At 45.1% G+C, this 26,819-nt stretch overlaps 5 protein-coding genes across 10 annotated transcripts; 2 read left to right on the forward strand and 3 right to left on the reverse strand.

The window, feature by feature from the left end:
* Window positions 1-813: 813 nt before the first annotated feature.
* On the reverse strand, window positions 814-9,021 carry LOC121177324 (zinc finger protein 250-like). Of its 4 annotated transcripts, XM_041031618.1 has the most exons (11): window positions 7,515-7,885; window positions 6,470-6,583; window positions 5,188-5,259; window positions 4,914-5,061; window positions 4,561-4,691; window positions 4,158-4,399; window positions 3,821-3,930; window positions 3,490-3,620; window positions 3,135-3,379; window positions 2,620-2,750; window positions 814-2,313 (listed from the first exon to the last, which is right to left on the reverse strand). In XM_041031618.1, the coding sequence occupies exons 2-11, from the start codon at window positions 6,573-6,575 to the stop codon at window positions 1,062-1,064; spliced, it is 2,568 nt and encodes an 855-aa protein (XP_040887552.1). In that variant the 5' UTR covers window positions 6,576-6,583; window positions 7,515-7,885; the 3' UTR covers window positions 814-1,061. The 4 variants fall into 4 exon arrangements, with proteins under 4 accessions (XP_040887552.1, XP_040887551.1, XP_040887550.1 ...); XM_041031617.1 differs by lacking the exons at window positions 6,470-6,583; window positions 7,515-7,885 and adding an exon at window positions 8,769-9,021 and having other exon boundaries at window positions 814-2,310; XM_041031616.1 differs by lacking the exons at window positions 6,470-6,583; window positions 7,515-7,885 and adding an exon at window positions 8,769-9,021.
* LOC121177411 (transcription factor 7-like) lies at window positions 8,051-12,271 on the forward strand. Of its 2 annotated transcripts, none has more exons than XM_041031745.1 (8): window positions 8,051-8,255; window positions 10,228-10,252; window positions 10,705-10,756; window positions 10,849-10,952; window positions 11,457-11,605; window positions 11,724-11,847; window positions 11,995-12,102; window positions 12,187-12,271. In XM_041031745.1, exons 2-8 carry the CDS (start codon window positions 10,238-10,240, stop codon window positions 12,244-12,246), a joined length of 612 nt encoding a protein of 203 aa, XP_040887679.1. In that variant the 5' UTR covers window positions 8,051-8,255; window positions 10,228-10,237; the 3' UTR covers window positions 12,247-12,271. The 2 variants fall into 2 exon arrangements, with proteins under 2 accessions (XP_040887679.1, XP_040887678.1); XM_041031744.1 differs by lacking the exon at window positions 8,051-8,255 and adding an exon at window positions 9,103-9,158.
* A 156-nt stretch (window positions 12,272-12,427) lies between these two features.
* LOC121177376 (phosphatidylcholine:ceramide cholinephosphotransferase 2-like) lies at window positions 12,428-19,106 on the reverse strand. Of its 2 annotated transcripts, XM_041031698.1 has the most exons (7): window positions 19,002-19,106; window positions 15,830-16,616; window positions 15,072-15,189; window positions 14,869-14,926; window positions 14,649-14,744; window positions 14,373-14,539; window positions 12,428-14,218 (listed from the first exon to the last, which is right to left on the reverse strand). In XM_041031698.1, exons 2-7 carry the CDS (start codon window positions 16,357-16,359, stop codon window positions 14,045-14,047), a joined length of 1,143 nt encoding a protein of 380 aa, XP_040887632.1. In that variant the 5' UTR covers window positions 16,360-16,616; window positions 19,002-19,106; the 3' UTR covers window positions 12,428-14,044. The 2 variants fall into 2 exon arrangements, with proteins under 2 accessions (XP_040887632.1, XP_040887633.1); XM_041031699.1 differs by lacking the exon at window positions 15,830-16,616 and having other exon boundaries at window positions 19,002-19,105.
* Window positions 19,107-20,232: 1,126 nt separating this feature from the next.
* Window positions 20,233-24,232, forward strand: LOC121177389 (aminoacyl tRNA synthase complex-interacting multifunctional protein 1-like). The gene is made up of 7 exons (XM_041031721.1): window positions 20,233-20,388; window positions 22,391-22,485; window positions 22,619-22,732; window positions 22,988-23,167; window positions 23,285-23,484; window positions 23,707-23,878; window positions 23,958-24,232. Exons 1-7 carry the CDS (start codon window positions 20,357-20,359, stop codon window positions 24,122-24,124), a joined length of 960 nt encoding a protein of 319 aa, XP_040887655.1. The 5' UTR covers window positions 20,233-20,356; the 3' UTR covers window positions 24,125-24,232.
* A 167-nt stretch (window positions 24,233-24,399) lies between these two features.
* On the reverse strand, window positions 24,400-26,579 carry LOC121177442 (GTPase IMAP family member GIMD1-like). Its single transcript, XM_041031774.1, has 4 exons — window positions 26,553-26,579; window positions 25,292-25,457; window positions 24,890-25,152; window positions 24,400-24,739 (listed from the first exon to the last, which is right to left on the reverse strand). The coding sequence occupies exons 1-4, from the start codon at window positions 26,577-26,579 to the stop codon at window positions 24,458-24,460; spliced, it is 738 nt and encodes a 245-aa protein (XP_040887708.1). The 3' UTR covers window positions 24,400-24,457.
* Between the last annotated feature and the right edge of the window lie 240 nt (window positions 26,580-26,819).

A 26,819-nucleotide genomic window follows, 5' to 3' on the forward strand; every position in this document is an offset into this window, starting at 1 on the left:
GCCGACACTGTAAAATACAAACAAACAAACAAACAAACAGTTTGTCACAGGGCTGTTGATACTTCATACACACTGTAAATAGACACTGTTTTCTTATAAACTTTATCAATGAGAGAACTGGTTTTGTTTTTTTTACAGAATGTTGTTTATTATTGTCACATTCGTCTTAGCAAACAAGCAGGATGTTTATTTTTTCAGATATAGAAACGAAAAACCGGGATCCGCCATGAAAAGCTGAATATTACCAGAGGAGAACGTGCACTTTAAGGCACCGTATGGTGCGTTCAGGGAGCGCTCTGACGTCATTCATCAACACACCGGTTAGAGTGAGTGGGAAACGTCCCATTTCCCATTCACCCTGAATGCAACATTAGCGACAGTGGAATGAATTAAAGCTAAGGAAGGAAGCAGGTCAGTGCACAGGTGTGTCAGGTCAGTGCACAGGTGTGTCAGGTCAGTGCACAGGTGTGTCAGACCCTCACCTTTTACACTACAGCTTAACAAGTAAATAAGTTTAACAGAAGCTGAAAACATAAACACATAAATACAACATTCAGTACAACTCAACTGTGTGTACCTGTGTATTACCTGTGAGATCAGGTGTGGGATCAGAGGGACACACATTAAAGGACGATTACTCTCTAAACGTTTCCCAGATGTCGTCTTCAGCTCGACGGACGTTTCATCTACGATTCAATCAGACACAAATCGTTAACTATTCAAACAGCTGTGAATTTATCTCCGTTTGAATCAGACTTCACTGGTTTGTCCTGTTGTCTCTGCAGCTCAGTGTCTCTGCAGCTCAGCGTCTCTGCAGCTCAGCGTCTCTGCAGCTCAGTGTCTCAGTACAGGACCTGAACGCTGGAATCAGCTGTTCCTTCATTTTTAAAAAGTGGACCCGGAGATGTTTCACGTTTGGTGAATTCACTGATCGAACGTTTCCTTCGTGAAACAGTGGAAAACAGGAAAATGATGATTTAAAGCAGCTGCGTGATCAAAGCAACGAGGAGGACAGGTCTGAGGCTCTGAGACCCAGAGTCGTCCTTCGGAGACAGGGCGGTTCAGGACGAGGACGGACTCAGAAACGGCTTTTCTTCTTCCTGGTGACTCTTCATGTGTGTTTTCAGACAGTGACTCTGAGTGAAGGCTTTGTCGCAGAGGGAGCACTGGTATGGCCTCTCTCCGTTGTGCGTCCTCATGTGGACGTTGAGGTGTTCTTGGCGGGAACAGGCTTTCCCACACACTCCGCAGACAAACAGCTTGATGCCTAAATGTGTCCTGATGTGGTTGTTCAGGTGAGTCTTGCGTTTAAAGAAGCGGCCGCACTCGGAGCAGCCGTACGGCGCCTCGCCGGTGTGGACACGCATGTGCGCCTTCAGCTCGCCGTTGGAGATGAAGCCTTTGCTGCAGATGATGCAGATGAACGGCCTCTCGCTGCTGTGCGTCTTCATGTGAGCTGTTAAACCGCAGTTGGACAGGAAGGTCTTGCAGCAGATGTGGCACAGGTACGGCCGCTCTCTGACCGTGTGGATCTTCTCGTGGGACTTTAACGTGCTGGGGATTTTGAAACGCTTCCCACAGACCTCACAGCCGTAACGTCTCTCCCCCGAGTGAGTGGCCTTGTGGCGGGTTAGAGAGCGGAGGTCGTAGACGGCCTTGCCGCAGATGTTGCAGTGGTACTTGTCCCGACCTGTGTGCACCTTGCTGTGAGCTCTGAGCTGCGCCTTCAGTCCAAACGCTTTTGGGCAAATATCACACTTGTGTGGTTTGTCGGCCACGTGCACCCAGCGGTGGACGCTCAGGCTGGACATGTGAGCGAAGGTTTTGTTGCAGACGTCACATTTAAACGGCCGGTTTCCTGTGTGCAGAGTGGTGTGGCGGTTGAGGCCGGTGATGGTGGAGAAAGACTTTCCACAGAACAAGCAGTCGTGAGTTTTTTGGTGGTCACTCAGATGTCTCCTTAACTCGTCCACAGATTCGAAACGCTCCCCGCACACTCCGCACACGCACTGCGCCTCGTCCACATGACTCCAGGCGTGTTTGATGAGGCTGCCCAGCACTCTGTACCAAACTCCACACACTTTACAGGGCGTTTTACTCCTCTCCTCTGCACACGCTCTGGGTCCTCGTCTCCTCGTCGCCTTTGACGCCTGCAGGTCAGGATCCGGTTTCCGGTTGTCGTCTCTGTGAAACGTCTCATCTCTGGGCTCTTTGTTTACAGCAGCATCTTCATCATCAGGTTCCGTGTTCTGCTGTGACGCTGAGCTGCTGGGTCGAGCGTCCGCTCGGTCGCCTGCGTGTTGAGCACAGCTGCTGTGGAAAAAAAATCCAAAATGACTTAGTGCTTCAGTGTGATGACTACACAGATTCAATCCTGGAAAACTGAGACGTCTTTTTTTTTTCTACCTTCTGATGTTTGAATCAGTAAACTGACCAGAAACAGCATGAACCTGAGCAAAGTGTTTATTCATGGTAAATGCACTGCACTGTGTTGACAGGTGTTCCTGTTATTTTGTCCACCCCGTTCAAATTGAAGTTGGACGGAGGACGCCTGGCAGCGCTGCTGTATCAGACGTAGTTTCATGTTCCATATGAAAGCTGTGAATCTGTGTGAATCACCTTGAACTGAGCTCGGCTTCGTCGCTTCTCGTCACCACGGCGACAGTGGGCAGAGAATCATCGGCATCGTCGACGTTTCGTGGTAAAAGGTGAAGCTCCTCCTCCTCCTCCTCTTCTTCTTCTTCACCCGTCTACAAGAATTTTTTTCACAAATTAATGTTTTTAAGAAACTTTTTATAAAAAAATCAGAGAATGAATTTTGCTGCTTTCAGATTCAGTCTGAGATCAAACAGAACATTTTCAGGTGTAACATCTGGAATGTTCCTGAATCGTGAGTTAATGACTAACTGTCAGATCTGCTGAAGACCTGTTTACTTATATTCACCTTTCAGTGTCAGAAAATATTCACAAATATATTTACATTTTAAATTTTAGTGAATAAACTCGGATTAATTCTGGATAATTAAAGGATAATAAATCTACAGTGACACCTCAGTGTGAACCTTTACACTGACTCAGCTAATGTAAAGTGGTAAAGAGAGAAGCTGGATGATGTGATGAGCGGCTTCGTGTGCCTTCAGTCTGATGTAGAGCAGAGTCTTCTCCACCCCGGTGGACTTCATGCTCCTGTAGATCTCCTCCGGGGTCAGAGTCTTTACTCGGAGCCTCTGGAGTCTCCGGCTCCGGTCCGACTTGAACACGTGAAAAGGTCTGTCGTCTCCGGCCAGCTGAGGGAAGGCGGACCTCAGCAGGTCCAGGAAGTCTGTCTCCTGCAGACCACGGGGACACTTCAGGTGCTGCACTGAGGATTTCATCAACACTGAAACAGAGAAAACAGACGGCAGGAGTCTGAGATGATCAACGACCTGATCATTTACAATAAATCAAACATATTCACAGAATGAGTCTGTTCACATCTTTTATATTCACCATCTTTTGACAGAACGTCTGACTGGGAATCTTCCAGCATGCAGATCCTCAGACAGTGGTGAGTGGGCTCTTCGCCGAGCCGAGGTCTGCCACGCCTCCTCCTCTCAGACTGATCTCCAGGAGACGACGAGCTGAAAGACCACAGACAGAAAGCCAAATGCTCAGAGACGTTATTGAAAAGGGACGTTTGAAATGTGACGTGAAGAGGAAGAGAGAAATGTGTCATCAGAAATTTAACAAGAAACTCAAACTAACTCAGGGAAGAGCATCTGACCGTCTGAAGTTATTCTAGGAAAGTTTACGATGCGACGGCGTCTTTGGTTTCTGTTACCTCGCAGACATTTCAGCATCAGCTGTCATCGTGGCAGAGCTGGACGGAGAATCTTTGGTGGCATCGTCCTGATGCAGGTCTTCGCTGCTGGTCTGCGGATCCTGTCCTGTCTGTAAAAGTTTCCAAATGATGCGTTCACTGGGTTAGTTTAGGGTTACACAGGAAAACCTGCCTCGTCTTTATCCACCGACTCTTTCACTTCATTACTCACATTTTAAAAATCTGTTCGTCACTCAGATTTAATTTTCCTTCGAGGTGCTTTGGTAAATACAGACGCACAGGTAATAAACAACAACAGCAAACCCTAAAAACTATTCAGCATGGGATCAAGCTGCACCTTCAGTCGGATGTAGAGGGTGGAGTTTCCTGCCCCGGTGGACCTGATGATCCTGCTGATCTCCTCCGGGGTCAGACTCTTCACTCTCAGAGGCTGTAGCCTCCTGGTTCTGTCAGATGTGAAGAAGTCGAAAGGCTGGTCAGCAGCCAGCTGAGGGAAGGTGGACCTCAGCAGGTCCAGGAAGTCTGTCTCCTGTAGACCACGAGGACACTGCAGCTCCTGCACCGGACATTTCTTAAACACTGGGACAGAGACAGGTCCATTAAAGCTAAACTTCATCAGACCTGATCTGTGGATCGGAACATTCAACCACTTCTGACTCTTTTAAAACAATATTTTCTTTTTCTCTCACTCCATGACTCGATTAACTGACCGACTCCAGAGAGAAGTGTCTGACACCAACCTGTTTTGGAGAGCACGTCCGTCTGTGAGTCCTCCAGGATGCGGATTCTGAGATGGAGATGGCTGTGCACGTCACTGACGCGAGGCCTGCCAGGCTTCTTCCTGTCAGACCGAACTCTGGGTGATAATGACCTGGGGGATGAAGACCAGCATGTTGTCACTCTGCGTCCTGCACATTAAACACTGACATAATGTGCTCACTCGTTAAATCAGCACTACATGGCCAAAAGTATCTGGACACTGGAGGACGGCTCTGCTTTAAACCTAAACAATGATCTGAGACCAGCAATGGGTGTCCACATACTTTCGGCCACATTGTGTCCGTCTGCCACAGGTAGCACTGGGATTTGTAACCTTGATGGTATTTGATAATCGGGGTCCTGCAGATCTTCTTGTTTCTGTGTGGAGCTCGTTGCTGGTTCCATCGACGGCTGCTCCTCTTCACCTTCACCTTCATCATCATCGTACCACAGGAGGCCCAGACTCCCAGTGTCCCCCACATCTGGATGGAAATGGACCATGAATTTTGGAATAATAATTAATAAGGTGCCACTAAATGTTTCAACCACAACATATTTTCAGAGCAGCCCATACATATATTTGGCCACGCCCCCCACTGCTCACTTACCTGGTGGCTGCTGCTGCTCCTCCTCCTCACTTACAACCACCACATCATGGCTGTCCAGGTCTGGGATCAGGGCTGTGAGGTTTCAATTAAAGGAAAAGTCAGATAAATAAAACAGTGAGTGTCCACTTTCCTCCAGCTGCTGTCTGTCACTGGATTTCACTCCAGTAACTGACGGGTTTTTAAAGTCACACAAGCAGCTTCTGTAAAAGTTATTTCTGTGAGTAATGAATTTACCAAACACACTATACATTTTTTAAACAAGCCAAACATCATGAACATTGTGGAATCGTTTGACAGTGAGCACAGAACCTTTAAATTAGCTCTTTTTTAAATGAAGTTCAACAAACCACAACTTGAAAAGAGTGTTTGTGATTCAGTTACAGTGAACACAAACTGTACAACCTGACCTGTAATTTACAAAGTTCAGTATGACTCGTGGTGTGTAGATGAAAAGTTGAATTATAAATCACATCAGCAAAGTTTGTCTAAGTGTTAAATGTGTGTACTCGGAAGTCTCCGTGTTCCCACGGCGCAAAGGAACGTCCAATTTTGGTCCCCTGAAGGTGCAGACTGTGACGCCAGAAGATGTCTTTTTTCCGACGTCTACCTAACGTCCAGTATTGACGTCCACAGGACCTCTGAATAAGGGCTAATTGTAGTCCAAACGTGGTCGCTGTGGACGTCTTTTCTACATCAAATTTAAACTCATGTTAGACATCGTTTTTATTCTGCTTCTAGACTCTGTGCACGGCTGTAGTCCCATTTCAGAAGGCGGCACACTGTTCCAATTCATTTTCCTATAGCTTCATTTGATTGTCTCTGCAGCAGGTGACAACTGGAAACGCACAAAGGTGAGATGCATTTCCAGTTTAAACCTGCTGCTGAGCCAACGAAGCTACAGGAAAATGAACTGGTACAGGAAACGGGTCCTCCACCTTTTGGAAACACATGGGACTACAGTTATACACAGAGGTTTACAATAAATCACAATTCAACCCCGACTTATTTATTTCCATTTTTATTTTTGTCAATCACTGGCACAAACATGTCACTAATAAAGCTTTTGACTTCTGTTGAATTTCCTGCCAACTACCAGTAAAAACAAGGAACATGAATTTCATGGCTTGCATGTGGACATTGCTTCAGTGTTCATCAGTTGAAGCAAACATGCTTTACTTTTGATTGTCTGCCAAAACTAAATGAAAGTGACAGCCAATAACTACCAGTAATAGAAAAACCAGAACCAATTATACTGAATACAGAAAAGAAGACAATGCACAACATTCTCCACAATGGATAATCAGTCCTGAGTGACTGCTGTGTCTCCTCCACCTCCACTTCTCTGCAGTCCTTTGCTTCATCCTCTGTCCTCTGTCATCAAATTTCATTAATCCAACTGCACGAGCAGAAAAAGAAAAATTATTAGAAATATGTAAAGGAAATCTGCAGTCATTCTGTACTGCTCTCACCACGCGTACCCTTACGCTAAAATACGGTGACTACATAAATACACAATTTACATTTAAATTAAACAACACGACATTACGCAAAATGTAATGCGACTAGCAAACAAACTCCACTAAACAATGCTAACAACACAACACAACACAATAAACAAACCACTTTTAAAACTACACGCACATGCGAATTGGAACATTAATAGAAAGAGCGCTCACTCTGTCGCTGTTTCCAAAAACTAAGAAGAGTACAGAACACTCACTCTGATACAATTTCCATGAACCAAAGGAAAATACACATTTTACATTTTTATACTTTTTAACACTTTTAACTTATGAACTTTAAATATTACTTTTAACCTTTAAAGACAGCACACGTACACCAAGTCCCCATATTTGTAAGCAAAAATATGTTGCCTGTGCATCCACTGCCAATACTGGATTAATACATCTACATCACCACCTGCATATACCTTCGTGGCTCGCTAGCATGTAAAAAGCATGTTCCCCGCCGTGAGTGAGCCCCTAGATATAAAGTTCGCAGCTTGTTCTTTTCGCTAGCTTAGCGAATTTAGCTTAGGCTAGCTACCAGCCTAGCTCTGGTTAGTGAGCAGTGACTTAGCGACTTAACAATGCTTGTTCACGTTAATCCTTCAGCTAACGTGAATATTTTTAGGCACAGTCGTTTTCAAAAGTAATTCCAATTCCATTTAAACTATGGCTAATGTTTAGCTAACGTTAGCTGATACGATGATGTGCAACGCCAACTGTAGCCACAGCAGTTTTAGGTAGTTTAAAACAACAAAGCTAGAACAGCTAACACTATAAATACATACATGAACATAAAATGAACAAACATGACCAACTTACTTTCAACTTAGTAGAAAACGGTGATTCTTGATGTACGCTGAACGGAGCCGAGCGGCCACTTGCTTCCACGGAGATCAAACCAGACTGAGAGAAGGTTGATGGAATTTGAAGAATCGCGCCAAAAGCTTGGCGTGTTGCCTCGGCCAATCAGGGTGCCGTTTACTGGTTGGCTTATGACGACGTTCTGCCTCAGCCAATCAGAATGGCGTTAACTGGTTCACATCATAAGAGTTATAAAATCAAGGCTCCTATGTACCATGAAGTTGCAAGTTGCATTTCCAAATAAATATATGAATAAAAACATAAACAAATAATAAATAAATAATTACTAACAAATAATGTTTAATCACAAATAATCTATAATCGTATTTATTAATCATGTTGATAACAACAATGTTGATATTTGTAATTTAAAAAAATTACATTCATTAATAATGTCAATTTCCTGCACCTGTATTAGACGTCCACGTGACGTCCAAGAAAGTTACCTAGTCCGACGTTCAAATGTTGAACTGCATATTGACGTCCAAGTGGCGTCGTGGTTAGACGTCCAAATATCGGACCAAGTTTGCACGTCGTGGAAATGTCCAGAACTGCTCATGGACCGACGGACGCAGTATAGACACGATCTGCACGTCCATCAGACGTCTAATGTTTAGTGGGTTGGTCAGTGAAAAAAGAAACTTTAAATTAGCAGGTTTTTAAATGAAGATCAACAAACGAAAGAGGACTTTGGCAACAGTGAGTTGGGCCCATGAACCAGCTGTGAAAACCGATTTAATCTACAAAATTTAATGCAATGTTTTGTGTGACACTTGCCGACATGTAAATTACATTATGGAAATTAAAGCTAAAGTTCACTTAACTTCATGAGCAGTCGGCACATTTCACAGTGAGCAAAGAGACTTTAAATTAGGGGTTTTTCACATTAAGTTCAACGACCCACGACAGATGAGCAGAACGTTTGTGACGCGGTGTTCCGTTCAGAAAAAGGGCCCATGGACCGATGTGAAAACTGACTTAATGTACAAAAATTAGAGGAGCATTTGTGTGTGGATAGAAGCCGAAGTGTAAGTTAGGTCATGGAAACTCGTGTTAGCATCAACTTAAAATATTCAGAATCCAACAGGCGCGAAAATGAGAAGACAAACTTTAAATCGGCTGCTTTTTAAATCAAGTTTGACAAAGCACAACTCAACTAGTGACTCCATCTTACGGCCTTATTTTCTGCTCCAAGCTCTTTCAGCCACCGACCTCTTCTCTCCAGTTTGACCCGCGGCTGCAGGAGAACCTCCAGCTGCCTCCTCTGCCGGTCGATCTCCTGTCTGAAGCCCGAAGCCTCCTCCTCGTACCCGGCTACGGTTCTCTCTACGACCGCTAAGATCTCCTGGGCGGCTGTCGTCAGCTTCTCGGTGACGATCCCTCTCAGTATCTCGGCTTTCGACATGTTACCGAGCCCGTCCAGAGTGTCGGAGCCGCCGCTGTTCCTCTTCACCCAGTAAAACATGTTCGCTTGTTTTCTCGGGGGTTTGACGCACAGCAGCTCGGCGCAGCTCGACGGGCCGAGTTGTTCCGAGTTGTTCCAGGTTCTGGTGCAGCCTCGACAGCTGTCCGGCGGCAAACAACACGCAGAGCGGCGGGCAGGTTTCAAACATCAGAACCGCACACACCTTCATTCACTGTATTCCTGATGTTAAATAAAACAAAGACCTGTGACAAAGCTTTCAGTGTAAACTTCACCCGCAGCATCTTTGTTATAATTTTATTTATCCACATCACAAACTGTTCTTATGTTTTCTCCATTTAACTTTTGTCCTAATGGTTTGCTTTGTATTGAATGTGAAGTTTTTACTCTTCAGTCAGTCTCCAGACCCCGTGGCTCTGCTTTCAGCTCTGTTTCTGCTGCCTCATGTTGAATCAGTGCAAATCCATCGGTCCGAGAGAAAAAGAGTTTTTATGCAAAAGCAGAATTGGTGCAAACTCCTGCCTGCGTCCATCATTCATCAAATATTTTATAATCGATATGAAATATTTCAGATCTAAAAACTGCTCAGATGTGTTGTTCTAAACTCATTCCACAGAAAAATGTGCCAAAAGTCTCAGCTTGAATGTTTTCACTGCTGGTTTCTGTTGGCTGTGATTCTGGCTGACAGCTGCGCTGGCAAAGCCACAGGGAGACTCACCCCTGACTCAAACACCCAACCTGAGGGGGCAAGAAAGGGTGGAGGGGGGGCAGGAGGTCAAAGGTCCGAGTGAGAGACTGGGGAGTCTGGGTCTGGCATCATCCTGACGTGGTTCCTTTAAATTTTAATTTTTCAGAACTATGAACAAAATAAAATAAAATAAAATTTCATCCTCACAAAAAAAAAGTTTCTAGTTAAAATGTCAGAGCTGGTGGTTGATGCTTGTTATGCTGCCCCCAAGTGGCCAAAAAAATAAATGACAATCTGAGCAACAGCAGGGGAGGAACCCAAGGCAGTGTGTGTGTGTGTGTGTGTGTGTGCGTGTGTGTGTGTGTGTGTGTGTGTGTGTGTGTGTGTGCGTGTGTGTTGTGGGGGGGGTCAGGGTGTTCATAAACATCAGGAACATGAGTTCGTTCCTCAGTCTGCAGAGTGGGACGGTCGGACTGATCACTGCTCTTTAGCTTTAAATTCTTATTCGTGGTAAATCACTAAACTTAGTTTTCTTGTCTTCCTTTTTCTTCTTTACTCAGGACGGAGCAGATGTCCAGCAGAGGGGTGAGTGTTCATCAATATGATTATTATCATCATGTTTAGAATATCTGTAAAAATATTTAAAAAGATTATTATTACATTTTCACCTATTTTACTTCTTATTTTATCTCATTTATCTTATTTTTTACTGAGTTTATTCTTGTCTTTTTTCACTGTGATAGGATCAGTGGTCACCTCTCTGCAGCTTTCTGTTATTTTTGTTGTTCACTCTTCTTCAAAAATGGATTTTTTACATTTTTAACCATTGTTTAAATTGTTATTAAATTATTATTATTACAAATATACTTTTATAAAATATATAGTTTAAAATATAATGTCTTATAGTTTCAGTCTGCACCAGGACTCTATTTATTCAACTGTCAGTTATTTTTCTAACTGACTGATGTCCTGCCACCATGAGCTGAAACTAATCGATTTATTGATGATTTATTGATGATTTATTGATCTTCCTCCAGGAGATGGTCCTGATGAGCGGCCTGGATCCAAACCCTGCAGCGTCGACCTGTGGTGGGTATCACACCTAACGACAGCTGAACGTGACTCTCATCATCCTGATGCTGCTGAAAACACGTTTACGTTTCTTTGTCTGTATGTTTCAGGTAAACCTCAGGTGTTTGACTTTTCTCCACCTCCACAGCAGCAGTACCTGAATCTGACCAGCTGGGGGCGGAGCAACACGACACACACTCAGACCGCGGCTGCTGTGAGTGTGTGTGTGTGGTCTAACTATCCCTTTGAGCCAATATGTTCCCCTTCTAACACGATCAGTGTTAAATGTAACCCGGAGAGTCTGAGGGCTTCACCGGCCCCAGGCTTTGTGTTAGTGTGCGGCTGATGTGTTGACCATACTGTTGTGTAACGTTAGCCTTCAAACACTGTCAGGAAAAAACAGCTGGAGGGAAAAAAGCTACGAGCTGCTGTCTCTTCCTGTTACAACCAGGACTGAAGTACCAACCAAGGCTGATCGGAAACACATTTTTAGATTCAGTGCAACTTTAACAATATCAGCAGTGCATTCAATTCTCTCCAAATATTAAGTAAAACAAACATAAATGCTTGATGTTGCGTTCAGGACCCTTCGCTGCCCTCTGGTGGACACACTGCTGTCATACATTCTGCCGATGTTACGTGATGATGCGTTAACGTTTTCACTGAAAGATGAAAACTGTCCTTTAACTCTGAATCTTCTCTGCTCTCCTCTCTGCAGTCCATCCATCCTCTCATCCCTCTCCTCCTCTACAGTGACAGACACTTCCCTCCATCCTCCCCATACAACCAGCCAATCAGCGCATCCGCTGCCCGACAGGCCGACGCCCACTCCAGGACACAACCCCATTACCACGGTAACAGTGTCAGGTACTGGAACTACTAGTCCTCTTGTTTCTGCAGTACTCTGATAGAGAACGCTGATCTGGACAAACACTCTCCCTCTCCGTCTGTCCCTGTGTGTCCTGGTGTCTCTCGCCCTGAGCAGCAGACAGGTGGTGAAGAAGCCTCTGAACGCCTTCATGCTCTACATGAAGGAGATGAGACACAAAGTGCTGCAGGAAGGACGAGAGAGAGAGAGCGCCGCCATCAACCGCATCCTGGGACGCAGGGTGAGGGGGAGGACACAACCCCGACGATGTCACAGTGATGTCATTGGGGTTATCACCTGTCTTGGTCAGCTGATGTGCATAATGGGTCTGTGTCTTTTTCATGTCCTCTGATTTTAACTGGTCTAACGCAGTGTCTCCGTCTCTCAGTGGCACGCTCTGTCCCACTCTGAACAGTCCAAATATTACGATCTGGCTCAGAAGGAGAGACTGCTCCACATGCAGCTTTATCCTGGATGGTCGGCCAGAGATAACTACGTATGTCCACGACTTCCATTACACTGCGTCCACCCTGTGTGTGCCGCAGACGGCTTCAGTCTCATCTGTTTCGTTTCTTTCCAGGGTAAAAGGAAGAGGAAGCGGAGCCAGCAGTCGGTGGGAAGCTGCCCCAGGTCGGATTGAAAGGAAAGAAACAAGTCCAGCTAGAAGCTGATGAAAACTCTGTTCCTCACTGAATCATGTTCTGGATTAAATAAATCAAATATTCATTTCAGACAGTAAAACATGTTTGTTGCTCATATAATAAATAAATCTGTGTGTGTGTGTGTTCACTCTGTATCAGTATGTACCAACAAAAAACAAGTTTAAAAAAAAATCTTTATTCAGAATCCTACTTCAGTAACAGTACTCAAGTATTCTCAGCTTCATGTCATTAAACTATCAAAAGTAAACAAAGTAGTTAAAGTATCAGCAGTAAAATGTACTGCGACACAACATCTGTCATCAGAACCAGCTCCTGACTGAAAATTCATCTTTTATTATCAAACATCTGGATTTAACATGGACAGATGTGAGTGTTTCAGTGTTTAACATCAGGTGACACTTAACTACGGAGCTTTATACGACGACCTTCATTCATCCGACGCGAAGTCAGCAGCGTTTTACAGGCAGTTTTTGTTCCATTGATTCATTTTACAGTAAAAAAAAATGCCATAAAAATACTTTACACATTATTACATGAAAATATAACTTAGACAACATGAATCAAGTACAGAACATTTACAACAGTACCATTAACTCACAATCTCTCTGATCGAGAGTCCACACTGGGAATATGAATCAGCTAGCTGTGTTAGCTTTGGCTAGCTGTGTTAGCTTTGGCTAGCTGACGCACCAGAAATAATCCAGAAGTTTAAACGAGTTTTCAGAGCTGTGTTCATCTTTCATCTGCACTGAACGTATTATTTTTACTTTAGTTGACATCAATCATCAATCAGTAGTTTAGCATAATTAGCATGTGGCTGATTCAATGACATAAGCTTAGCTAAGCTCAGTCACACTCTGAGCTTAGCTTCAGAATATTAGCAGTTTAGCTAAATCATCCTGTCACGAGACGCAGTGTTTGCCCTTTTCTGAGGCTTTAGACATTTAGTGGCGTTGTTGCTGCTTGTTCTGACACGAACTTCAGTTTCTTTTATTAAATAAAAATAGAAGATGAAATTTAGTGAATTTCTCAAAGGGATCAAAAAGTATTAGCTTTTGGTGCATCAGCCCCAAAGCTGCAGGACGTTTGCTCTTTGGCTTCACAGTCATTAATCTATAGACAGAAAAATAATCTGCAACTGGTTTGACAATCAATCAATCGCTTCCATCATTTTCACACAGTGAAACACCACCAAATGTTCTCTGTCATACATCACTGTAACAGAAATATCTCTGAGCATCTGGTCGAACAGAACAAACCGCATGCAGACGCCTGAAAGCAGGATAAATTCCTGAAAGGCCTGAACGCCTTCAGAAGAGAGTTTTCTTTGCTGTGTTTCAGAAAATCAAGCAACACAAAGATGTTTTTCGATGGTCTGACGGAGCCCAGTGAGTCAACATGAGCAGCATCTGGCAGCAAAGTGAAACGAAATCGAACGATTTTAATCCAACACCTGTTTTTACCTGGCAGAGTGGAGCCTCTCGTTTTCCTCTGCCCACATCACACAGAGACGACCCACTGTTATTATTACAGCTCTGGTGATTAAACGGTGCAGGTAAATAAACCAGGTGACCATGATAATGTAAACGTGCTAACACCTTCTCTGTGCCTCCTCCTCAGTCACCAGGAAACAGCTGGAGAAGCTGCTTCTAATAAATAAGCTGATGTTGAAGCTTTCCGTCCGTCCTGTTGTACCAGAGTCGGGACGGACGGAAACTATTCCCATCAGCTCAGGTCGCTTATGTCCTCTGTCCTCCACCCTCTCCTCCTCTGACCTCACTCATCCCTCCCCCCCTCCACAATCCTATATGTCTGTCTGCAGGATGAAGGCAGCGCCACTGGCCACGAGAACGCGATGGGAACCGTCGCCCGGACGTTCTTCTCCAGAAAGTTGAAGATCGGGTTCCACCAGGTCCTCGACAGGTAGTTGTTTGGAGCCTGACGCAGCACCTGAGCAGAAATAGTAGTAATAATAATAATAATAATAATGATAATAATAATAATAATAATAATAATAATAATAATAATTCAGATGTTTTTAATGTTGGATTTGGGTTTGTGTGTGTGTGTGTGTGTGTGTGTGTGTGTGTGTGTGTCCACCTACATGCGTGTTGGCCATTGTGTGGTACCACCAGAAGGTCCTGGTGGTGACGAAGTATCCGATCACCACGTCGATGCTGTAGTGCTCGTGGGCGATCAGGATGCAGACGACTCCCGAGGCGCTGAGCAACCAGCAGAACCAGTGATACCACCACATCCACCGAGGAGAGTCTGAACGGGAGAGCAGTCACATGACGTCACGAACCAAATCAAACATGTTCAGGTCCTCTTCAAACGTGTGTGTGTGTGTCTCTGTGTGTGTGTGTGTCTGTGTACTCACACTCTTTGATGAAGAGGTAGGACAGAGTCAACATGACGGTGTGACCGCTGTACAGGAAGTCTCCACACATCAGGTGAGAGCCGGTCAGAGACAAACCTGAACACAACAAACACTGAGCTGTTATTCCAACACACAGCTGGCAGCGAACTTCCACCACAAACAGCAAAACAACAAACAAACAACAAATTTATCACATGGAGAAATTCAAACAGGGCGTTACCTCCTCCTGAGATCAGCCTCAAAATCCTCCAGACTTTCCCCGTCGAGTCGTTGTACAGCTGCACACAGACAGACACACAGAGAGAGACACACAGAGACATACAGAGAGACAACCAATCAGTGAACCCGACAGCATTCACTCTGAATGAACAGGTAACTACAGGTAGATGCAGAGTAAATGTAAAGAAGTGTGTATACATGTACCTTTGGAGCGCAGACCATGTGTTTTCCAGGCACAGGCAGGGTGGTGATATACATGGTGACGCAGCGATACATGTACAGAGTCCCGATGAGGAAGAAACATCGCCGACCGACTATAGCTCTGCAGAGAGAGGGAGACAAACAAACGCGTGGCTTCATGATGAAACATCCTCTGAGCTGAGAGATTTCTGAACGTTCCAGGTTCAGACTGCAGCGTCCAAACTGAAGGAACGTGTTCTCTGCTAAAGACTGGTGTGATGTGTGTGTGTAGTTTGTCGTTTATAGACACAAACATGGAGAGTGTGTGTGTTTCAGAGTCAGAGTCTGATGATACGACCTGTCTGACCTTATCCAGTCTGTTTTTAGATTAGTTTGCTTGTTGTTACCTGGTCATGGTTCAACTAACAAACAGCTGGTGCTGCTGGTTCCAGTGCAGCTGTGGACACTCAGCTTAGGAAACATTAAACCTCAGGAAGAAGCCTCATGGCAAGTTATAAATATTTAGTCTCACAAAGGACCAAACAACAAGTGTGGTGGAAATAAAGAGGGTGACTGGTTTCTGTGGTCTGCTCCAGTGCTCCCAGCTCAAATCACACAAACACTGGTGCAACCTGCTTTTCTGCTGCTGCAGGAAGCTCCACTCTGTGACGCCACTCTCAACAAATCCAGTATTAAACCTGGACCAGGACCAGGATCAGGACCAGGATCAGGGCCAGAGAACCTGATCGGGACATCCTGACAGTCATTACTGCTGATCATACCTGTGTTTGAGGAAGATCCACTGGATGAGCCAGAGTGCGACCAGGATCAGCCCGTTGGCCTCAGTGACGGTGAAGGCCCAGGGCACTCGGTCCACGTAGTCGAAGAACTTGTCGGGCAGCGGCGGGTTCAAAGACTTGTCCGGCACCCTCTCGTGGACGATAGTGATGACGACGGTGGTGAAGATGAGGTTGAAGAGGGCGTAGAGGAAGGCCACGCCCGTCTTCCACCACTCCTTTGGGAGGCGGTTTGCTCGTTCCTCCGGCACGGCGATCCTGATGTAGTCGCAGTGTCGCCTCAGTCCGCTGCTCAGACTGTGGATCAGCTGGTTCTGCTGGAACCAGCTGCGCTCGTGTTTGCGTTTGCCATCAGGGGTGTCGGTGGGGGGCGTCGGCGAGGAGACGTGGCGAGCCGGGTTACCGTTGGCAACCCTCGGAGGATGAGGAAGCGAGGGGGGATTTGTTGCGGTCACATCAGCGTCCACATGGGGGCAGCCTTCGTCATTTTCCTGGATCAGATCTGACGCTGCCATTGATCTGCCTACGTTTCTTTCAGGAAGTTTAAATGATCACTGATCAATAAGGAAGAGTTTTTCTGTTCGTCAGCCAATCAAAGTCTCGGTAACGAGTCAGCTGAACAACAAAAATCAGCTTAACTGTGTTGCCTTCGCTGCCTCTGGAGGTTTTCAGGAGATCTGAGCTCCACAAATATTCTTCTATCAGGAATCGGCGGCTGCTGTTTCGTTCAGAGGTGATCAATAATCCAGGATCAGGACGAATCAGCACGAGCCTGAAAAACCACAACAAACATTTTACCTTCAGTGAACTGCCTCAGATTATTCAAGCTTTTTCATTCGAGAGTCAACAACCAACATTCAGACGAGGTGTTTCGTTCCAACAGGTTGATGTGATGCAAACGTCTGCCTCCGGGCGTCTGCACTGTGTTTGCATGAACTATATTAACCCCTGAAAGTCGTCAGTCCAGCCCCTCACACGGTCGCTCCGTAACTTGGTTCTGTTATTCTGTTCTTTATTCTCCGTTAGTAAATCGAGGAAATTGTTGATGAGGTTCTGAACTAAGTTTGTGTCCCGACTCTGTTGAACTCCACTGCAGCTGAACGCAGGAATTTTCTTATCGGTGCAGTTAATCAGGTTCAGGTGGGTTAATGAGCTGCTGCTACACACACACACACACACACACACACACACACACACACACACACACAGAGGCTGTTGTTGAATGTTTGACATTTAGTAACCTGAGGGAAGCACTCACTGTAAAACAGACACACCCACACATACAGAAATACACACACACACACACACACACACACACCTTGTTAATACCGACACACATGTGACTTCTGAATAGAAAACGAGTCCGACAGCACCGACATGAGAGACGTCGTTATTGTGGAATCTGACATTTTTCCATCATGGATAAACCTGAGCAGCGTCTCCAGCACCTCAGGCAGCAGAGACTGTTCCTGCCCACAGCAGTCACTGCTCACAGCTCAGTCCGACAGAAAACTCTCAGGACTCTCGGCTTGTAGTTTCTGGTTCAACCAAACTTTTTGGTTTGTTGGATTAACTTTCTCCATGTCCTTCACAGTTAGGACCAAACAGTGAACTCCTTTCTAATCTCCTCCCACCTCAGACAATAACTCTGTAACCTGGTTCTGTAAAACACTGTAGTTTTAGCAGCTGCACAGTTATTTTCTAGTAAATATTTGTTCTTAAATCAAAGGAATTTCCTATGAAGCTCTGAAGTGCACACCTGCTGTGACCTGACTGCAGCTAATTAAGGTCACCTGAGGCTCTGACAAACTTTCTGATATTTAACAGTCTAAACGATTAATTAGAAAATATTCAATACACACATGAAACACACACACACACACACACACACACACTCTGCAAACAGAGGCTGCATTGAAACATGGAAACTGCTGCAGATTGAGTTAAATTGTGGGTCATGTCTCTCTCTCCTGCTAAATACCTCCTCTCCCTGCTGCCTCTCTGACTACATTTCACACAAGTGAGCGTGTGCTAATACGTGTGTGTGTGTGTGTGTGTGTGTGTGTGTGTGTGTTGGACTGGAGACTGATATTAAACGTTCCTGTGCAAACACACGAGTCAAATAGTTTTGAAAGAACTTTCTGTTCATCATGCAAACAACCTGAGCTGAAACCCGTCGGGCAGGATCATTTACACAGACACTGAATGAAAATAGTTTTATAATCAAATGTCAGAAAAGTCTCAGCTCCACAGCTCAACTCTGCAACTGCAGCAGCACCAGCTGTGAGCAGCAAACACTCCACGCTGTGCTGGAATTCTAAAAGTTTGATTCTCTGCCTCGTGTGATAAATAAAAAGCCTACAAACGTTTTTACCAACACATGATTCGTCTCTGCCCATTTTTTAAATCATCTCCAAACTATGTCACATCCTGTTTACAGCTGCTCAGAATAACAGAGATGGACCCTAATCACGTTAAGAGCATGGGAATTCAATTTCCCCAAATTAGAGCTGATTCATCAACACAAGACAGACGTGGGTGGGGGGGGGGGGGGGGGGGGGGGGGGGGCAAGTGAGGGTCCTTTATAAATGAATGAATGAACGAATGACTTAAATGATAAATCAGTCTCAAAATGTAGCAGATTAAATGAAGTATATTCATTTAACCGTAACAGAAAAACCTGAAACAGGAAACAGTGAATTTTTAGGAATGTTAGGAAATTACACATTTTAGTTCTAAATAAAAGTAACAACATATTTAAACACAGCTCAAACATTAAAGCCTACGATCACCAAAGTATCGAGCCAGTGTGGGAAAATCATTGATCAGTGATCAGCTGATCACTTTACAAACCAAAATCAAAATAAAGTTCAGTAACAGTTCTGTTAAAGTTCGTACCTGTTCACACTGAACGTTTTCACCAAATCACCTTAAAAAAAGTTTCTCTACATCGACAAATCGATTAACTGAAGCGTTGCTTCCACACTTCAGCCTCTGACACAGACCACGAAGAGCAGTGTGGAGTCCACGTCCTTCATTTTGACACGGACAGGTCGACACAAACACACCTGTCGGACGGTGCGTGCCACGTTTCTGCAGCTTTTTTTTAGGGTAAAACCGTAAAAACGACACACGAGACGAACAGAAGCAAACTCACCGCTTCAGCTTCAGGCTTCTCACTTCCTACACTCTGTCCTCGTCACTTTTTCTCTTCCAAAAACTTCTCCGCTTCTTTTTCCCTCCTCATTAACTGTGAGCGCGCTCCCGGTTTCGCCTCCTCAGCGCGAGCCTTGAGCAAAGAAACCCCTCCCGGCCTCGCGCCTCCCACCGGTCGCGGTTTCTGAATCCAAATATGGTGCGGCCGCTTCCGGTGATGCGGCCTCGCCCAGCCCATCTGACTCACCTCCGGAGCTGAAGGCGATGATTCACCTGTTCGGCTCCACTCGGGATTTTCCGTAAAGATGGAGGGCGATGGTGAAGAAGTTTGTTTTCCTCAGAAAAAAAGAGAATAAAAAGTTAGGTTTGATTAAAAAACGTATTCATATCAAACAATAAAAAAGTAGAAATTTCACGTTGTCACGTCAGAATGACAGGAAGTGACATCCTGGCTAAATCAAACTTTCACTTTAAAAGTCAAAATGATCCATTAAATCAGAAATGAAACAGTGAAGCAACGACTTTTAAGTTCATGTTATAAATTTACAGAGTAAAAATAATAAATGAAATCTAAGAGACTCCACCTGTCTCCACCTGTCTCCACGTGGAGACAGGTGGAGACAGGTGGAGGAGGGCTGATATTATCGATACCAATGACTCAGGGATTAGTTCACTGTCTCAATTTATTCACTAACTCACTTTTTGTCTGTTGGCAACTCACCAAACTGATTGTGTTGTTAAATATTGGATTATGGGCTGGTTCATGTCAGAATTAGTTCTGATGCTGATTGTTTCCAGCAGGGGGCGCTGATTATCTACTGGAAAACTCCACACAGCTGAAATCCAACACACTGCACTGACTCTCCTCACCTTCTACATTCCCTTCATACTGAAAACTGAGGTGAGGAGGTTTCGATCTTACACGAGGGAAAGTGAAAGGAGTAACACCCCCCCCCCCCCCCCACCCCCCGGACTGGACGCACTGAAATACCACAGAGGCTGAAAATACCTGCACATACACTGAACGAAAGACTGTGTGTGTTTACATGTATACAAATATACATATTACATATATGTAGCCAGGCAGAGGCATCTCACATGCAGGCCTGTAATAGGTATGTGATGCAGCAGTACACAAAAGTAAGTTTCCGCTGGTCTCTAACTTTTCATTCAGAACCAAATCACAGAGCTTTATTCTGGGATTTAAGGGGAGGCGTTTGACCTTTGACATCCAACCACAGGCGGTGTTGACTCCAGCTGAAGATGGAAGCAGACAGCTGACAGAGAGTTTGTCTCAGCTGAAGACAGACTCCGAGCTTTCTGTCCCCGACCAGCCGACCAACAACATCCTCCGACATGGACAACACCGACAACCTGTTTCATCCCAGGTACGAATGTGTGTTTCTCTCTGTGTTCTTCTGTGTGAGGTGTGTGTGTGTCAGCGTGTTAAAACAGGATAAACATGGGATCCAGGGCAGAGGACATTTAAAAGTTAAATTCCAAAGTCAAATCTGTTTTTCAGTCACAGTTGTCTTTGCACTGCTGTTCATTCCTCTATAGCTGCAGACGCGTGTCCTCTCTGTGTCCTCGTCCTTCGTTGTGAATGAAGAGATTTTTCTTCATTGTTTAATTAACCTTCAGTAATTTTCTTTATTATTTCACTCGGTAAACACTGAATATCAGAGTTGTGTGTGTGTGTGTGTGTTGTACCATGTCATGTTATTTATAGCAGGAGCCTGCCTGCAGCTGCTGCATCTCTTTCTACATTTCAGTAGTCAACCCAGCAGCTGCTGCTCACGTGTGTGTGGACTTAATATCTGTACACTCACACTGTGGAGACTCGTCCATTTGAGGACACATAGCAGAACAAAGACTTGGATTTTGGTTGAGATGAGGACCAGGTGTACTCATGGTGTACCTGGTAGCATGGCACTGTCACACTGACATGAATACAGGCAGAAAAATGACAAAATGTATATTATATGAACCTCAGTGATCTGGCATTCAGTCAGTTACTGAAAAGAAATGATGAATAGAAGAGATTGAAGCAGACTCTGCAGAACAGAACACAGCTGCGTATGTAGCACGGCATCGTTAATTAAAGGTGTCACCAAAATTCAGCTTAACAACTTTATAGAAGTTGAAGTTTTCCCCTTTAATAATCGTACAGACGAGTGTTTGTGTATGTAAATGTGAAGCAGATCACAGCTGATGGGTGCGTCAGTAGCTTTCTGTTTATCATTATGCAAATAGGCTGGTGTGTGTGTGTGTGTGTGTGTGTGTGTGTGTGTGTGTGTGTGTGTGTAGTCCTTTGATGGCATTATTAAGTGCTTTTCTTCATCACAGATAACATCTATCCAAACTCCAGTGACAGCTCTTTCTATGCTTTCATGTCTCAGTTCAGTATTAGTGACGTTCTCGGTTTCTCTTCATGTGGTTTAAATACAAACTCCCATCTTTGGTCCTGCTGTTCTGAAACAACTGCAGGACAAGTTTTTGATGTTAAAGCAGGAAAAAGGAAAGCAGCAGTTTAGTTGTTGGTCATTCGGTTATTTCTGACCACTCTCTAAATGTTTGGGCTCACCCTCCAATACAATCAAGGAAAAATCTTTGCTGCTGCTTTGTGAATCAGAGCTGATGAATAAGCTGACTGTTCAGTGAAGGATCAGTGTGTCAGAAGGTAAATAAGCTCCCAGGTGTGTGATCTAATCCACCTGTCCACGGGGGTCAGGCAGGTAGAACTTTGAAGTGGATAGAAACAACAGGATTATTTTCATTTCTGTTTTTTAACGCAAAAAAATCACAAACAAACTTCCCCTTATTAATTACCCCTGACATTTCATGTGTGTGTGCGTGTGTGTGTGTGTGTGTGTGTGTGTGTGTGTGTGTGCGTGTGTGTGTGTGCGTGTGTGTGTGTGTGTGTGCTGCCCTCAGGCAGAAACGTTCACACCCTTTCCTGTGAGATATCATCTATATAAACGTTTTATTGGTGTGTTCATGACATCACTGTCTGATTTGAATACTGTCAATCACATCGGAGTCTGTCGATGTTTGAGCAGCACCAGCAACAACTGACAGGTCAACAGACCTGAGCTCCATTCAGCTGATTCAAGACTTCAAAGCTTGTCTCAGCTGAGACCTGACCTTGACTTGTCTCAGTCAAACTGAAAGTTACTTGGACTTGTCCAAACTGACTTGATAGTTGACTTGAACCAGGCTGAACTTGGTTGAGAAGGTTCTGTAGACATTCAGTTGGGGGACGGCCATGTTTGATTGATGTTCAGGAGTGAATCTCTGTAGTTTTCATTTCAGTTTTCTTTCTATAAGAAAAAGCACTTGTGTGTCCATTTGCCAGTGTTTGTGTCTGACTGGTGTTCCTCTGTCTCACAGCCTGGCAGCAGCTCTCATGAAGCTTGATCCAGAGGATGGTGAACAGATCATGGAGTATTTTAAAACTCACGCTCTGCTGACCAGAGAGAAAGCACGTAAGAACCACTACAGGAGGGACGGGAGGGGGTCCATGAGTTGTCCATTAGAGAACATTATACTGAACTTACTGAAGTTATGCAACAGTTACACAAACTGATCAAGAAGCCTGTGTGTGTGTATGTGTGTCAGTGCTACAGGCGTCGGTGAGGGAGCAGAAGAAGCTGCTGGTGGAAAACGCCAAACTGAAGAAAGACATCGATCAGCTGAAAGTTCAGCTGCAGGACAAACAGCGGAGACGCACAGGTAAACCTCAGGAAACTTTCAAAATGTTGTCACTGAGTCACACACACTGAGACGACTGTGGATGATTTTCTTTCCTCTGAGCAAACAGACTGGATCCTTTAATAAGATAATAATTCAATAAAAACTTTATTAAAACCAAATGCTTTGCAGTTTTGTCCAAAAGATAAAACACAGCCAAATATGTTAAACTACATTCCTGCATTTATTAGATGAAGATAAAACATCAGTGAAAAACAATCACATCTCTCTCTCCAGCCAAGGCCTTGCTGTCTCCGCCTCCACCAACACTTAGCCCCGCCCCCACCACACCTGTCAACCAACCTTCCTCCCCTGCTGGAGCAACAGCCAGTGTTCCTTCAAGTCCTCCTCCTCCCTCCTCTTCCTCATATGACCGGAGAGAGAGACAGAGCCGGAGGAGGCGAGGTGAAAGGAAAGGTGAGAAGAGGGAAAAATTAGGAAAGTAAGGAAGGAAGGAGAGTGGAAGGGCAGAGGAAAGAAGGGAATTAACAAGGGAAAACATTTTTTCTCTCTCTCTCTCTCTCTCTCTGGTAGCTCGTCCCACCTCTGACTCTCTCTCTCTGGAGGCGGAGCCTCGGATTGATGTGTCCCGTCTTGACCTGAGGGTTGGACGGATCCTGAGCATCCGCCGCCACCCGCTGGCTGAGACAATGTCCATCCAGGAAGTAGATGTGGGAGAAAACGCCCCACGGATGGTCGTCAGCAAGCTGGGAGGGAAAACACACCTGGAGCAGGTAAAACATGACTGATTCTCTGGTTATTACAATTTTACTCTGAAAATATTTAGATTTTCAGAGTAAAATTGTTTTTATTTTTAGAGTAAAATTGTGTCCTTCCTCACTTTCTTCCTTGCCCTTCCTTATCCTTCCTTCCTTCCTTCCTGAAAATAATTTTCTGTAAATGATTCTCTCTCTCTCTCTCTCTCTCTCTCTCTCTCTCTCTCTCTCTCTCTCCAGCTCCAGGGCAGTCTAGCTGTGCTGCTTTGCAATGTAAAGGCCTGTAAGCTGAGGGGCGTGGTTTCTCAGGCCCGCATCCTCTGTTGCTCCACCCCCAACGACTGCATTGAACCATTGGCTCCGCCCACAGGATCTGCTCCGGGAGACAGAGTCACCTTTCTCAACTACCCTGGTAACCATGGTTACAACAATGAAATTCTGTTTGGCACATGTGATTGAAATCCTGAAAGCAAACGACGTTCTGTTCTCAGGTGAGCCGGACAGAGAGCTGCAGTCCAAGCACAGGGTTTGGGAGCTTCTTCAGCCTGACCTGCAGGTGGACTGCAGGGGTGTGGCCAACTATAAAGGCTGTGGGTTTGAGGTGAAGGGGAAAGGGCTGTGCAGGGCCCCGTCCCTCACCAGCTGCATCATTAGATAGACGTAGTGAGGCCCCGAAAATCAGCTGCCGTCAATCACTCAGCAAACAGAAGAAGAAAACATGTCTTTGCATCACTGTCGTTTATTGATTAAAAACACTTCCATCATCTGTTTCCTCCAGTTTTCTTGTTTACGTAAGACGTAAGGCCCGTCCCTTCTTTCAGCTGATTGGAAGGCAGAGAATAAGCCCAGGTAACATGTTTCTGATGTTTGAGAACAGAAAGTGTTTGTTGCTGAGTCATCAATCTACTCAGCAACAAACAACTGTTCCCCGCATTCTGCAGGTTTCACCTGTGTGGCTTTTTGTAATGCCTTTCTGGAAGCTGAGGGCAGATTAGAGTCCGAGTGAGACCTCTGTCCGGACTTTAAGAGCTCTGTGATGGTTCCTGGCTGAGAGGCGGAGCAGGCGGTCTCTCAGCGGCTGTCCTCTGATCAGCGGCCAATCACAGCTGTTGTCCAGAAACAAGACTCCACCTGCCACCTCACTGGCCAAGGCTCCCAGCCAATCAGCAGTCTGTGCTAGGTAGACAGATGGGTGAAGCCCCGCCTTCTTCAGGTGGTCAGCATGTGTGAGGATGAGTAAGGTGTGAAGACGCCACTCTGGGCCGAAGGAACTCTGGACACCAGCACACACACATTAAACACATACAATCAAACACACACAAAACTGTACTTAGCTTTAGCTTTAGCTTTTAGCTTTAGCTTTTAGCTTTAGCTTTAACGCAGCATGTGTTTTACTCAAACTTGATGAAATAAAAACCATCACCTCCACACACTGCTCCAGGTGTGTGTGTTCGTGTGGTAGGTCAGCTCTCACAACAAGCACAAGCACGTGCACGCCCTCAGGGCAGAGCTCGTGCACGCTCTTTGTTTGGGGCAGCAGAGGGGGCGTGTCGATCACTCTCAGCATGAGGTCAGACTCCGCCCCCTGTCTTCTGAAATACTGCGGGAAGTTTCGGCTGAGGGCCTGGTACTCTGTCGTCATGGAAACGCCACAAACGCAGGTGCCGGTCTGGAACTCGTGTCCACCTGCCAAATAAATCCGTTTAGGATTTCACCTTCACCACCGAAGCAGCTGTGACATGCATGTAGTCACAATCTTGATTAGTCAATAATTATAATTTTGTTTTCGTTCTGATGTACCACAAGAATCTGCAGAAGTACTGACCAATCAGGGCGTTCCCCACGGAGCTCCTCCCACTCTGCCTGTCGCCTAGCAACAGCACGTTCAAGGCCAGAACATCCCGCTGGCTGTTGCCATCTTGACGACTCCACCTGCCGAGGGTATTAAGGAAGCTGCTGCCACCGTGGCTGTGTTCCATGATGAGAACCAGCTGTTTGAAACAGGAACCTTTATGGTCTGACTCCGGGTCGGTAATCATAAAAAATATTGCATCAAAAAATAAGCAATGAAAAAACAGCTGATGCTTTATTCAGGTGTTGGCCCTGATGTTGCACCAGTGGAAATGGAATAAACTCTTTAAACTATTAGACTCAACTCAGGCGCCACAAATTAAACTGTACAGGAAATAGAATTCACGAAAAACTGAATCTTACCTGCTGCCAGAGGTTCAGACTGAGACACCTGTCCTGCTGAGACAGGAGGTTCTATGTGTGTGTGTGTGTGTGTGTAGGGGTGGTTACTGGTTAAATTATAACCAGTTCAACCCATCTGCCTGTCGCTCTGTAGGTTTATTAGGTTGTAAAAGCAACAAACATCCCTGTGTGTGTGTGTGTGTGTGTGCGTGTGTGTGTGTGTGTGTGGTTTATGAAGCCCATTTGTTCCGTTTACAGTGAAGTAACAATAAAGATGTGTTGGATGATGCAGAGAGGTGTAACATGCTGACGTATGTTTTTACAGTGTTGCAGTGACTGAGTCTGTGCAGAGTTGTTGTCAGCATTCTCTTTGTAAATAAAGTTTGAGTCAAACCTGTGCCTCAGGCTGCTGCAGAGAGAAACATCATCTGCTCAGAGTTTATCCTGAGTCTGAAACCACAGCGATAAGACGCACACACACACACACACACCAAACCAAGTCTTCAAACAGTTCTCTGAAGTAGTGAGGAGAACTGTCCTCACAGTGTGTGTGTGTGCGCAAAATAAAAGTGTGACATCAAGAAAACGGGGAAACACAGATGGCAACATGACGATAACGCAGATAAGCGTGTGTGTCACTGACCTACAGTGTGTGTACTTCGTGTTATCTTTATAACAACCATACCCAAACTAAGGACAGTGATGCCCAACAGCTATGAACCACAAAGAGGAAACACACACTCGTATTCTCTCTCACTGTCAGCGAGTCGCCACAAGATCAAAATCACTTCTAGAAAGGTTTTGGGAAACAAAACAATCCACACACACACACCGGTTCTGTCCTGAGAACTGTCCTCACAAGGACTCACAAACCTAAAAGGACAAATTCTCACCTTGGCAGGAAGCTCTGGTTGGTACATGTCGGCTCAGTTGGTTTTATCGGCAGCTGCAAAGAAAGTTTGATGTTTCTAACTTTTCCCATTAAACAACAGTAACAGGAGAGTGTGGAGGTAAAGCTGGTGAGGGGGTTGGTGCAGAGGAACTGGACTTGGCTGTAGATCTTGAAGACGTTTCACTTCTCGTCCAGGTGAAGCGAAACGTCGTCACTCTGAATTTAAAGGTTTAAAAGCTGGAAACCATCTGATGTGACTCAGCAAATT

Source organism: Toxotes jaculatrix, chromosome 23 (assembly GCF_017976425.1).
Source record: "Toxotes jaculatrix isolate fToxJac2 chromosome 23, fToxJac2.pri, whole genome shotgun sequence".
NCBI lineage: Eukaryota > Metazoa > Chordata > Actinopteri > Toxotidae > Toxotes > Toxotes jaculatrix.

Coding starts and splice junctions, on each gene's coding strand:
- LOC121177324 (XM_041031616.1), bottom strand. CDS start 9,021: ATGTTTTACTGGGTGAAGAGGAACAGCGGCGGCTCCGACACTCTGGAC. Junction 5,062..5,187: donor GGAGCAGCAGCAGCCACCAG/GTAAGTGAGCAG, acceptor ATTTCCATCCAG/ATGTGGGGGACACTGGGAGT. Junction 2,314..2,619: donor GAAGCCGAGCTCAGTTCAAG/GTGATTCACACA, acceptor TTTTTTCCACAG/CAGCTGTGCTCAACACGCAG.
- LOC121177389 (XM_041031721.1), top strand. CDS start 20,357: ATGGACAACACCGACAACCTGTTTCATCCCAG. Junction 20,389..22,390: donor GACAACCTGTTTCATCCCAG/GTACGAATGTGT, acceptor TCTGTCTCACAG/CCTGGCAGCAGCTCTCATGA. Junction 23,168..23,284: donor GAGGCGAGGTGAAAGGAAAG/GTGAGAAGAGGG, acceptor TCTCTCTGGTAG/CTCGTCCCACCTCTGACTCT.
- LOC121177376 (XM_041031698.1), bottom strand. CDS start 16,359: ATGGCAGCGTCAGATCTGATCCAGGAAAATGACGAAGGCTGCCCCCAT. Junction 14,540..14,648: donor CTACCTCTTCATCAAAGAGT/GTGAGTACACAG, acceptor TCTCCCGTTCAG/ACTCTCCTCGGTGGATGTGG. Junction 14,219..14,372: donor ACACAATGGCCAACACGCAT/GTAGGTGGACAC, acceptor ATTTCTGCTCAG/GTGCTGCGTCAGGCTCCAAA.
- LOC121177442 (XM_041031774.1), bottom strand. CDS start 26,579: ATGTACCAACCAGAGCTTCCTGCCAAG. Junction 25,458..26,552: donor AACCAGAGCTTCCTGCCAAG/GTGAGAATTTGT, acceptor TGTTTCAAACAG/CTGGTTCTCATCATGGAACA. Junction 24,740..24,889: donor ACCTGGAGCAGTGTGTGGAG/GTGATGGTTTTT, acceptor GCTGGTGTCCAG/AGTTCCTTCGGCCCAGAGTG.
- LOC121177411 (XM_041031745.1), top strand. Junction 11,606..11,723: donor TACCACGGTAACAGTGTCAG/GTACTGGAACTA, acceptor CGCCCTGAGCAG/CAGACAGGTGGTGAAGAAGC. Junction 12,103..12,186: donor GGTCGGCCAGAGATAACTAC/GTATGTCCACGA, acceptor GTTTCTTTCCAG/GGTAAAAGGAAGAGGAAGCG.